General features: G+C 39.3%; 1 protein-coding gene across 1 annotated transcript in view; it reads right to left on the bottom strand.

Annotated features, from left to right (window-relative positions):
- BTBD1 (BTB domain containing 1) overlaps window positions 1-12,282 on the bottom strand; it is a 53,869-nt gene that overhangs the window by 32,271 nt on the left and 9,316 nt on the right. The window contains exons 2-3 of the mRNA XM_001160707.8: window positions 7,720-7,876; window positions 1,388-1,493 (exon numbers count right to left, since the gene is read on the bottom strand). Coding sequence (XP_001160707.1) covers window positions 1,388-1,493; window positions 7,720-7,876 — 263 coding nt within the window. The remainder of the gene's footprint in view (window positions 1-1,387; window positions 1,494-7,719; window positions 7,877-12,282) is intronic.

Raw genomic sequence — 12,282 nt, 5'->3', positions numbered from 1 at the left:
AAGCAACTTTACCATGAGCTAACTGATAGAAACAAGAGTTAAGTTCCTATGGCCTATTTCTGGTCACAAAAATACCACCAAGCTTCTAAATAAAGACTCAAAGCACTTCTAAATTGAACAGTGAAATAAATGTGAGCTATACATACATTTAAGAAAGATTAATACAGACAAGAAAGAGAATCATTTACCCAATTTTTGGTGAATCGGTGAGTGACAGTGGTCATAGTGGTGGTGGGTTAAATCCAGGAATAAACGTTTACAAAGTGAACATTTTGAGGAGGACCTCCCACACAACGCAGTTCAAAAGCAAATAACATAGTGGACTTGCCGAGCGCTTTCATACTATGTCATTCGTCATCAAACATTTGTATGATTATCATATACTTTACAAATTTTTACTTGATAAATCATTTTCCAATCCACTTATTCCAGTTCAGAGTCTCAGGTGGCCAGAGCTTATCCCAGTGGCTTGGTATAGGCAGGAACCAATCCCACACAGTACATCATTTCATCACAGGGCATACTCACACACACTCTCATTCAGACTGAGGCCATTTCGACACACGAAAGAACCTAAATGCACATCTTTGGGATGTGAGAGGAAACTAGAGGGCCTGGAGAAAACCACGAAGATACAGGAGAACATGTAAACCCTACAGATCGTGGCCCCCGCCAGGTGTCCATTTTTTTCTTATCAACATTATAATGAAACGACATTATTCAAGGACCTACTGTGCTATCCATTCTTTAAGGCTCATATCAGAACCTCCTCTGTCAAAATTTTCCTAACACTACTGCAATTTGAAGTAATCACTCCATCTTCCGGATTTGCATAGTAATTATTTTCTACATATCTAATTTAGAAAAGACAGAAATCACATTTTACCATATGTCCTCTCTTTTATTTTTTAATTTTTATTTTAAGTTCAGGGGTACATGTGCAGGTTTGTCACAGAGGTAAACTTGTGTCATCGGGGTTTGCTGTACCGACTATTTCATCACCCAGGTATTAATGCCCTCTCTTCTATTAGCGTTTTAAATCTTAATTTTCAAATATTTGTTCTTTGATTCTCCAATCAGACGTTTCCTTAACAAGACAACTCATCTCTTACTATTTTTTATATTTCCTATGGACCCTAGAATAATGCCATGCATATGATGGGCATTCAATGAATATTTATTTGATTTGAAATCTTTTAACAGGCAATGAGCTAGTTAAGACTTTTAGAAATATTTTCACCAAAACAAAAAAAAAGCAAAACTCTTAGAGAGACTTCAATCATTTGGGAAAGCCACTGATTTAAAAATAGCCCCTTCTCCAACAAGGCTGACAAGTAAGGCATTAATTGTACTTAAAATGTAACAATTTACTTCATAGCGAACTTACCTATATCAATATCAGTAAACCCTTCTGCACTTATTGCATCCATTGTGCTTTTGTCTATTGTATCTAGACAAAGACTAGCAAGCTGAGGTTCATCAAATAATCGAGCCTAAACATATAAAGAGATAGTTATTTAACTTTCATAGTTATTTTACCTTCAGACTGTACATATTTGAAATTAATATTGTCAACAGTTATAATTGCTAATTATGTAAAAATATCTACTTAAAATACACGCGATAATGTCTACATATTCTTAAAACTTTTCATTCTACAATCAGAAATGAAAAGCTAAAAATACAAATGCCCTGCTAAGAACAAATTCACATTACCAATACCAATCCTGTTATTTTTATGTGCTTGTGTGTGTGTGTGCGTGTGTGTGTGTGTGTGTGTGTGTACAGCCTATATTCTTATACATTACTTATTCTGATCCTTAATGAACCCTTTATGTTAGATAAGGCTTACATTATTATCCCATTTTCAGAGGTTTGGAGAGGTACAGTGACTTGCCTAAGATCATCTAGTTAAGTATGTTGCAAAGCTAGTACTTAAATCTTATAGTCTTTTCACTAATTATAATATCAATTGTCAAGCACAACAGTACAAATATCAGATTTTCTCTTCCATTGCCTGTTTTGATTTTGAGGAGAGAATAGGGTACTAGAATTTTAGAGCATGACAGCTCTGGAAACCTAAGCAAAATTAGGTCTAACAACACAAGAACAAATACATAAAATTCACATGACGGAATATTATACAACAATGAGAATGAACAATCTACAACTACACAAACCAATATAAATGAACCACACAAACCTAATGATGAGCAAAAAAGCCAGAATATATAATGAGCAAGAATATGTACTGTAGAATTCCAGAAGAACTAATTTTGGCTTTAAGATGTTAGAAGTCAAGCTTACAATATGTGCTTTATCAATACATATGTTATAACCCTCCCCCACAAAAAAAAAAAAAAAACAACAGTTTATAAGCAGGGGGAGTCCAAGTTAAACTCAAGCAAGATTTTTAACAAGCTGAAACACTGAAAAAGGAGGTATGATGATAGGCATGCCAATGACCAACCTTTCATTCTGGCCTGGGGTTAGTTCTCTTCACATTTTAGAGGATGGGCAAACACTAAATGCCCAAAGGTATTTATGTTGGCTTGGGCAGAAACTTTCTGAGAATACTGCCAATTAGTTAACCATATCATAAATGACACTAATTATTTGGCATGATGAAGACTCATTTAATTTTAAAGTAAAATTCATTTTAAAGTATTCAATAATTCAGATACTACTGAACAACTGATAAATATCTAAACAATTATCATGTGTTTTATGGGGGAGAAAAGAAAACATTAAACACACTGGCTTTAAATTTTTTAAATTTAAGTATATTTTTAAAATTATATATATATATATTTTAAGTTTAAAACATTTACATATAACATAAAATATGTATAGAATACTCGAATGTTTGAAAATGCACTTCCTAGATTATACACTGAGCCTGTTTACAATAATTTGCTTTGTCAAATTTTAAATAAATTTTAGCACTAAATAAAAAATTTGTATTAATAAATATTAAATCTATCTCATGCAATTTTCCCTCAAACTATTTTTCATTTGGAATTTCCTTATTTTTTTTTTAACTGTACCTTTTTTGTTTAGACACACAAATACTTTGGAATTTCAAATTTATAGAAAAGTTGAAAAGATAGTGCAATGAAAACCCATATACCCTTTATCCAGATTTATCTAAATATTATTTAACATTTTGCCTCATTTATTTTTTTTTTCCATATATATATATATACACACACACACACACACACACACACACATCTATCTGGGAGGAGAGACTAAACTATTTGAGAGTAAGTTGCACACATCATGGCCTTTTACTCTCTTTTTTAGTGACAAGGTCTCACTGTCACCTAGGCTGGAGCGCAGTGGCACAATCTCGGCTTACTGCAACCTCCACCTCCCAGGTTCAAGGGATTCACCTGCCTCAGCCTCCTGAGTAGCTGGGACCACAGGCGCCTGCCACCACACCCACCTAATCTTTGAATTTTTAATAGAGACAGGGTTTCGCCATGTTGGCCAGGCTGGTCTCCAACTCCTGACCTCAAGCGATCCACCTGCCCAAAGTGTTGGGATTACAAGCATGGGCCACCGTGCTTGGCTTTTGTATTTTTTAATAGAGACAAGGTTTCACCATGTTGTGCAGGCTGGTCTCCAACTTCTGGGCTCAAGCAATCCACCCACCTCGGCCTCCCAAAGTGCTGGGATTTTTGGTGTGAGCCATCAGGTTTGAAGGGCTTTTACTCTTAAATTTCCTAAGATTAAGATTAAGGATATTCTCTTACATAATCATAGTAATTAATTTTGATAAATTTAACATCAATACAATATCTTTACCTAATCCACTGGCTGTATTTCAGTTTTGTCACTTGCCCCAACGTTTTTTAATAATATTTTTCCTTCTACTACGGCATCTAGTCTAGGATCACAGTTATACATTTTCAAGTTATGAAGTAGTACATTTTTATAAAGTGAAATTCTAATATCAACAGATTTTTTTTTTTTTTTGAGATGGAGTCTCGCTCTGTCGCCCAGGCTGGAGTGCAGTGGCGTGATCTCGGCTCATTGCAAGCTCCGCCTCCCGGGTTCACACCATTCTACTGCCTCAGCCTCCCGAGTAGCTGGGACTACAGGCGCCCACCACCTCGCCCGGCTAATTTTTTTTTTTTTTTTTTTTTTTAGTAGAGACGGGGTTTCACTGTGTTAGCCAGGATGGTCTCGATCTCCTGACCCCGTGATCTGCCCACCTTCGCCTTCCAAAGTGCTGGGAGGTGTGAGCCACCACTCCCAGCCTCAAAAGACATTTTAATTGGCCAACTCAACTATATTTTTAGTTGGCGTTCATATAAAAATTGATCTTTCACTCTAGGAAAAACAATTTTCTATAAAAATTATCTTATTCAGGGTAGCAAATGTCTGTCACTCCTTACACAGGCAATATCAAATTTCCTATGGAATCTACTGCTGCTATTTAGGGTAAAATAAATTTTCTCAAAACGGACTTTGACTTTGGCATTCTCTTTGATAACACTTCATAAAAAGTGTTTTTCCCTCTATAAATCATGCTGGTACAGTATACTGGCACTTTGCTTTAGAGAGAAGCTGGCAAACGCCCTCTTAAGTAAATGAACATGCTCAGTTCAAATGACTCACTTGGCAGGAACAAGAAGTTTCACATGACAATTTATGGGCTAATTCACATGACCCCACCAGTGAAAAATGTAATACTGGAATCTCAGACCAATAAGATACTGAAAAGTTTTTTTTTTTCTCATAGTGACACCTGTTAATCCTTGCTACCCAACATGTACTCCAGAAACACTGGTGTCATCTGAATGCCTGTTAGAAATGTACTCTGAGGCCCTATTCTGGTCCTACTGAACCAGTATCTGCATTTTAATTGCCAAAGTTTAGTTTATTGGTTTCTGAATTTATATCTCACCTTTAAAATAAAAGTAGTTAAGTGATCGTCTCTACATGCATTAAAACTCCTTGGACAATAAAGAATCTTATGAATATCAACTTATTTATTAGATTTTAATGACAAATTCAAAAGAAGAAAAAATACAGAGATATCACTTATTAGTTATATGACTTTGGTCAAGTTACTTCACCTCTCTGTGCCTCAATTTCCTTACTTAAAAATGGTGATAATAAGAAAACCTTTACTTTGAAAACCTACACCTCATAAAGTTATTGTGAGGATTAAATGAATTAATGTACACAAAGTGCTGAGAAAGGTGCCTGGCATACAATCAGCTCCCAGTACATTCTGCTATTATCAGTATCACTAAACCTTCACAACTATCGATTTTAGGTGAGACCTTAGTTTTACCACTGCTGTCTAGTGTAATAAGACGTTAACTTCTGTAAGCTTCCATTTTTCATCTTTAAAAAGAGGATAAGGAGATAATAGGCGAGGCACGGTGGCTCACGCCTATAATCCCACCACTTTGGGAGGCCAAGGCGGGTGGATCACTTGAGGTCAGGAGTTCGAGACCAGCTTGGCCAACATGGGGAAACCCCGTTCCTACCAAAATAAAAAAATTAGCCAGGCGTGGTGGTACGCACTGGTAATCCCAGCTACTCAGGTGGCTGAGGCAGGAGAATTGCTTGAACCCAAGAGGTGGAGGTTGCAGTGAGCCGAACTGCACCACTGCACTCCAGGCTGGGCAACAGAGTTAGAATCTGCCTCAAAAAAAAGAGAAAAAAGAAAAAAAGGGACAATAATATTAAACTACATCACAGCATCATAGTGAGGAGTAAGTGCCATAATATATGTAAAGGGGATAGCTTGGGGTCTGGCATACTTGGAGTTCTATAATTATGTCCAAGAAGAGGTGACATCAGAATGTTCTTTCTTCTGTAACTACAAATACCTCATGAGAGAAGATGTTTTTAAAAGGTACCAAACATTTTTTCTTTTTTTTTTTTTTTGAGACGGAGTTTCGCTCTGTCGCCAGGCTGGAATGCAGTGGTGTGATCTATGCTCACTGCAAACTCTGCCTCCCGGGTTCAAGCGATTCTCCTGCCTCAGCCTCCTGAGTAGCTGGGACTACAGGCACGTGCCATCACGCCCAGCTAATTTTTGTATTTTTAGTAGAGACGGGGTTTCACCATGTTGGCCAGGATGGTCTCCATCTCTTGGCCTCGTGATCTGCCCGCCTCGGCCTCCCAAAGGGCTGGGATTACAGGCATGAGCCACCGCGCCCGGCTGGTACCAAACATTTTCTAAATGATAGAATGAACACTGAACTGGAAAACAAGAGCTCTGGGCCATGGCCCTACCTAGCCTATGAGGGTTTGGAAAGGCAGTTAATTACCCCAGGTTTTAATTTTCCCATTTGTAAAATGAGAGGGTTGAGCTAGGGGCCATCAATAATTATTTCCAGTACTAATGTCAAATGGGATATTTTATCACCTTAGAATTTTAAAAACAATTTTTACATAGGATTACAACACTGTCTAAAAAGAAAAAAACTGTTGATATACAAAGTATAAAGCTCAGATTACACACATATAACAAATGCTAAATACTATATGTTAAGGACTGGTTAAAGGTTCCACAGTTGTGTTCGGTTTGTAAAAATTCATTAGACTATACACTTAGAATACATGTACTTTCTTTTTTTGAGACAGCGTTTCCCTCTGTCACCCAAGCTGGACTGCAATGGCGCAATCTCGGCTCACTGCAACCTCCACCTCCCAAGCTCAAACTATTCTCCTGCCTCAGCCTCCCAAGTAGCCGGGGTTACAGGCATGTGCCACCATGCTCGGCTAATTTTTGTATTTTTAGTAGAGACTGGGTTTTGCCTTGTTGGCCAGGCTGGTCTCTAACTATTGGCCTCAAGTGATCCGCCCACCTGGCCTCCCAAAGTGCTGGGATTACAGGCTTGAGCCACCTTGCCCAGCCACAATCTATGTAGTTTTCTATATGGATCCTATACTTAGTGAAAACTTAAAAATGTCAGAAAAAGAATATTTCACATAAACCTAAAACTTTAACTCCTCCAGGAGTAGATCAGCAAGTTTCCAGATTACAGGTCCAAAGATCGTTAATTTTAGAACTTTTCAGAACTTGAAATATTCCATCTTTATTCCAGATCCAGCAAAATTTGAGAACAAAGACATTCATAAAATTTCATGCTATCATACTCTCAATCATAAGTAGAAACAATACTGGATCTCAATCTCAACTCCAATTCTAAATAGTTATCTAACCTTGAGTCACAACACCCCACTTATATATATAAGGCTTTAGCTTCTTCACCTATATGATTCAGCACCGTATTAACTCTAACATGCTTTTTTTTTGTGATGGAGTCTCGCTCTGTCTCCCAGGGTGTCTGCCCCGCCACCCCAATTCAAGCGATTCTTCTGCCTCAGCCTCTTGAGTAGCTGGGATTACAAGCCCGCGCCACCACAGCCGGCTAATTTTTGTATTTTTAGTAGAGACGGGGTCATGCTGGCCAGGCTGGTCTTGAACTCCTGACCTCAAGTGATCTACCCGCTTCAGCATTCCAGAGTCTTGGAATTACAGGCGTGAACCACCATCCATGGCCTCTAATACACTTTTCAATTCTAAAATCTTAGATATCTGACATGTTTCCCTGATTTGTATTATAAAAATCATTTTATATACTTTAAAATTATAATCTAGAATTCTCCAGGAAATATTAAATGCCCATATATAGTTTACTCAATTTTAAAACTACAATGATACATACCTTAGCTACATTTACTTACCTGAGTAAGTAACATAAAGGCATTATCTGCCCTAAGATGTTTGGTGAGAAATTCTACACAGTGTGCTTCCAAGGCTGGGACTGCGTATTTCTTGGCAGTATAAAGAGTGGTCATAACTGTTTCTGGACCAATTTGAACTTCATCTGAATATAGAAATCTGGAAAACAATTGGCATATTTGCAGACATGGTCAGTAATGTTTTAGATAAGCAATCCATCACAGTTAAATTTCTGAGGAGTATTTACTTATATTTTTATTTTATGTTTCCATCCATCCATCCATCCATCCACCCACCCACCCACCCACCCAGCCATTCATCCATCCATCCATCCATCCATCCATCCATCGACAGGGTCTTGATCGATTCCAGGCTGGAGTGCATGGCTCACTGCAGCTTCAACCTCTCTGGCTCAAGCCATCCTCCCACCTCAGCTCCCTAAGTAGCTGGCACTACAAGTTTGCACTATCACACCTGGCTAATTTTTTATTTTTTGTAGAGACAGGTTTCACCATATTGCCCAGACTGGTCTTGAACTCCTAGGCTCAAGCTATCCTCCCACCTCAGCCTCCCAAAGTGCTGGGAGAATATTTTAAAACGTAATGAGCAAACTGAAAAATATTCTGAAATCTGTATCACGACACAGAGGCATAAGAATGATATAATGGACTTTGGGGACTCACGGGGGGAAGGGTGGGAGAAGAGTGAGGGATAAAAGACTACATACTGGGTACAGTGTACACTGCTCAGGTGACAAGTGCACCAAAATTTCAGAAATCACCACTAAAGCGCTTATCCATGTAATCAAAAACCACCTGTTCCTAAAAAACTATTGAAATAAAAATAAATCTGCATCAGCCTTTGCAATCTACAGGGCATTTGCACATACATCATCTCATTTTATTCTTACTTAATCCTGAGGATTATTAATATTATTACTTAATCATGAGACAAATCTATGTCTCCAAGCCATCCTCAGAGTTCTTTCTAGCACCCCACTGCTCCTTAGGACAACAGTGGTTCACTTATCTTTCCCTCATCAAAAGATGTCCACTTAAGTAAATCTGCAGGTGGCTAAAGTCGCATCTCTAGATGTTAAAATATTCATTGATTTCTTGATAATAGTACCTTCTTATTCTGGGCATCTTTTAACCTTTCACTGTTATCCCAGAATTAGCATAATGACCACAGATTAGAGTACTGGGGCTTGGGAGGAATAAAGCAACTTAATACTATATTAAATGACTCCATCTTGCTACATACTTTGTAGTATTTAGGTCCAATTTTTCTCTAAAAATATTATCCAGCAGCCCAATGTTGCCTTCCTCCTAGTTCACTGCTTCTAACTGGTAGGTCGAGAGATAAATCAGCTTTATAGAACTGAGAAAAATGAGGGAGGGTGAGCATCAGGATAAATAGCTAATGCATGCTGGGCTTAATGCCCAGGTGACAGGTTGATAGGTGCAGCAAACCACATTGCCACGTTTACCTACGTAACAAACCTGCACATCCTGCACATGTACCCCGGAACTTAAAATTTAAAAAAACAGGCCGAGCATGGTGGCTCACGCCTGTAATCTCAACACTTTGGGAGGCTGAGGTGGATCACCTGAGGTCAGGAGTTCGAGATCAGCCTGGTCAACAAGGCGAAACCCAGTCTATTAAAAATACAAAAATTAGCCGGGCGTGGTGGTGTATGCCCGTAATCCCAGCTACTCGGGAGGCTGAGGCAGGAGAATCGTTTTAATCTGGGAGGCACAGGTTGCTGTGAGTCAAGATCGTGCCACTGCATGGTGGCATGGGCAACAGAGCTAGACTCCGTCTCAAAAATAAGTAAATAATAAAATGAAATTAAAAAAAATGAGAAAAAGCTAAGATTCTCAGTGAAGACCTGGGTGGTTCTTGTTAAACTATACTTGAACTTGTACATATCACTTTTAGGCCCCTTTTTGTGGCTCCTCAGAGACCCTTGTGCTTACTGCCCAGTTCTCAGCTACACTTAAGATAGCTGAGGCTCCTGGAGAAGTATGGCATTAAGAATCATTATTTCGGCCAGGCGCGGTGGCTCACACCTGTAATCCCAGCACTTTAGGAGGCCAAGGTGGGCGGATCACGAGGTGAGGAGATTGAGATCATCCTGGCCAACATGTGAAACGCCATCTCTACTAAAAATACAAAAATTAGCCAGGTGTGGTGGCGCACACCTGTAATCCCAGCTGCTCGGGAGACTGAGGCAGAAGAATCGCTTGAACCTGGGAGGCAGAGATTGTAGTGAGCCAAGATTGCGCCACTGCACTCCAGTCTGGCAACAGAGCGAGACTCCTTCTCAAAAAAAAAAAAAAAAAAAAAAAAAAAAAAAAAAAAAAAAGAACCATTCTTTCTTTTTTTTTCCTTTTTTTTTTTTTTTTTTTTGAGACGGAGTTTCACTCTTGTTGCCCGGGCTGGAGTGTAATGGTGTGATCTCGGCTCACTGCAACTTCCACCTCCCAGGTTCAAACAATTCTCCTACCTTAGCCTCCTGAGTGGCGCCCGCCACCACACCTAGCTAATTTTTTGCATTTTTAGTAGAGACGGGGCTTCATTATGTTGGACAGGCTGGTCTCGAACTCCTGACCTCAGGTGATCCACCAGCCTTGGCCTCCCAAAGTGGTAGGATTATAGGTGTGAGCCACTGTGCCTGGCCTTTTTTTTTTTTTTTTTTTTTTTTGAGACAGAGTCTTGTTCTGTCGCCCAGGCTAGAGTCCACTGGTGTGATCTCTGCTCCCTGCAACCTTTACCTCCTGGGTACAAGAGCTTCTCCTGCCTCAGCCTCCTGAGTAGCTGGGATTACAGGAGTATGCCACCATGCCCGGCTAATTTTTGTATTTTTAGTAGAGACGGGGTTTCACCATGTTGGCTAGGCTGGTCTTGAACTCCTGACCTCAGGACCACCTTGGCCTCCCAAAGTGCTGGGATGACAGCTGTGAGCCACTGCGCCCGGCAAGAACCATTATTTCATTTTGGTGATACTTAAAGACATAAGAACACTTTAGAAAAAAAATTTTTTTTCAAATCATTTGCCCGGAAGACTCAGACCCAAGTAGCTTTAGATATGCACTCCCAGAACACTTACTATATTTGTATTTCCAGGACCCAAGTTGTAAAATACAGGTTTAAGAAAACCCATTATCTTCTTTCAGAATACTCTTATTACACTGAGGTGAGTGATGAAAGTTAAGTTCTATTTCATGTCCCTACCTTCTACCTTTCAATTTCCTCACTTTATTCCTATGGCCATAATCACAATGCACAATGAAAACGCTAGCCTGTTACGTCCCCCTCACTCCCCACCCTAACCAAATCCTGGCACTCCTCTGATCAGTTATCTTTACAACTATCTCAAGTGGAGGTATACTCCCCTATATCTCATTTTCAAAGGCAAGGGTGCTGTATTTCAGGATCACATTGTTCTTACATACTTTTTTCCCCTGAACACTCCGTTTAGAGACTCCTCAGTCAACTGTATCACCCTCATAATGCTCACTTGACATTATGTAGCAAACTCTGTGATGAATACAGGGAATTAAAAGCTAAGTAAGGCACAGTCCCTCATGGCCAAAGAGAGGGGAATGAATAAAACCAGAGAGAAAGCTACCATTTGTTGAGTGTCTGCCGTATGACAAATGCCAATTCATTTAATCCTCTCACATAGAAGGAAGGTGCTATTCCCTGCATTTTAATAAGAAAACCAAGGCTGAGGAAACAAGAGAGCTGTTTACCATAACACACCATTTCAGGGCTTCTGACTGTTTTCAGTGCCATACAGTAAGGCCAAGAGGAAATAGACTGCTTGGGTTTGAGCTTGTTTTGTCACTTGCGAGCCATGTGACTTATTATCAATGCCTGCCTCTCTAAAAAGATGAGAATAAGAGCACCTACTTCATAATGTGGTTGTGAGGATTAACATAAATTAAAACACAAAGCATTTTGAATAACGCCTGACAAAAAAAATTGCCTCAGTAAATATTAGCTATTTATCTGTATGTTGTCTCATATTTTTTATCATTATTTCCCTCTGCATTTTGGAAGATTTCCTTGCCATTATCTTCTGGTGCCTTCCTATTTTTCTCTACAGCAATCACATTTAAATTTCTAAGAATGCTTGCTTCTTTCTTGATCATTCCTTTTTTCTCCACAGCACCATGTGCTGGTTTTATGAACGCAAAAACTTTCTGAAGTCTCCAAGATGACATTAACCAAAGTTTTAAAAGTTCTCGTCTGTTTCCTTGAGGATCCGCTGTTGTGTTTCTCTTGGTCTCTGTCATTCACGTTCTGCTTTTCCTTATATGTCAGATGATTAAACTCCGTCTCCAACTTCACTATTCTAAGCAGCTGGTCTGTTTTCAAGATAATACTATCTCCAAAACAGAAATGTTGGCTGGGAGCTCTGTGTATGTGGGAGGCTTGCTGACTGGCACCTGGCATTAGAGTGGGAAGCCAGCCCTAGGGCAGGGACCCCTCAAAGCCATTGGAAGAGAGCTTAACCCTGGGGTCCCAAAGCCATACCCAGCAGTCCCAGTTCTTCT

This window comes from Pan troglodytes, chromosome 16, assembly GCF_028858775.2.
Source record: "Pan troglodytes isolate AG18354 chromosome 16, NHGRI_mPanTro3-v2.0_pri, whole genome shotgun sequence".
NCBI lineage: Eukaryota > Metazoa > Chordata > Mammalia > Primates > Hominidae > Pan > Pan troglodytes.
Note: the sequence above shows the minus strand (reverse complement) of the source record. Positions and strands in the feature narration are given on the sequence as shown.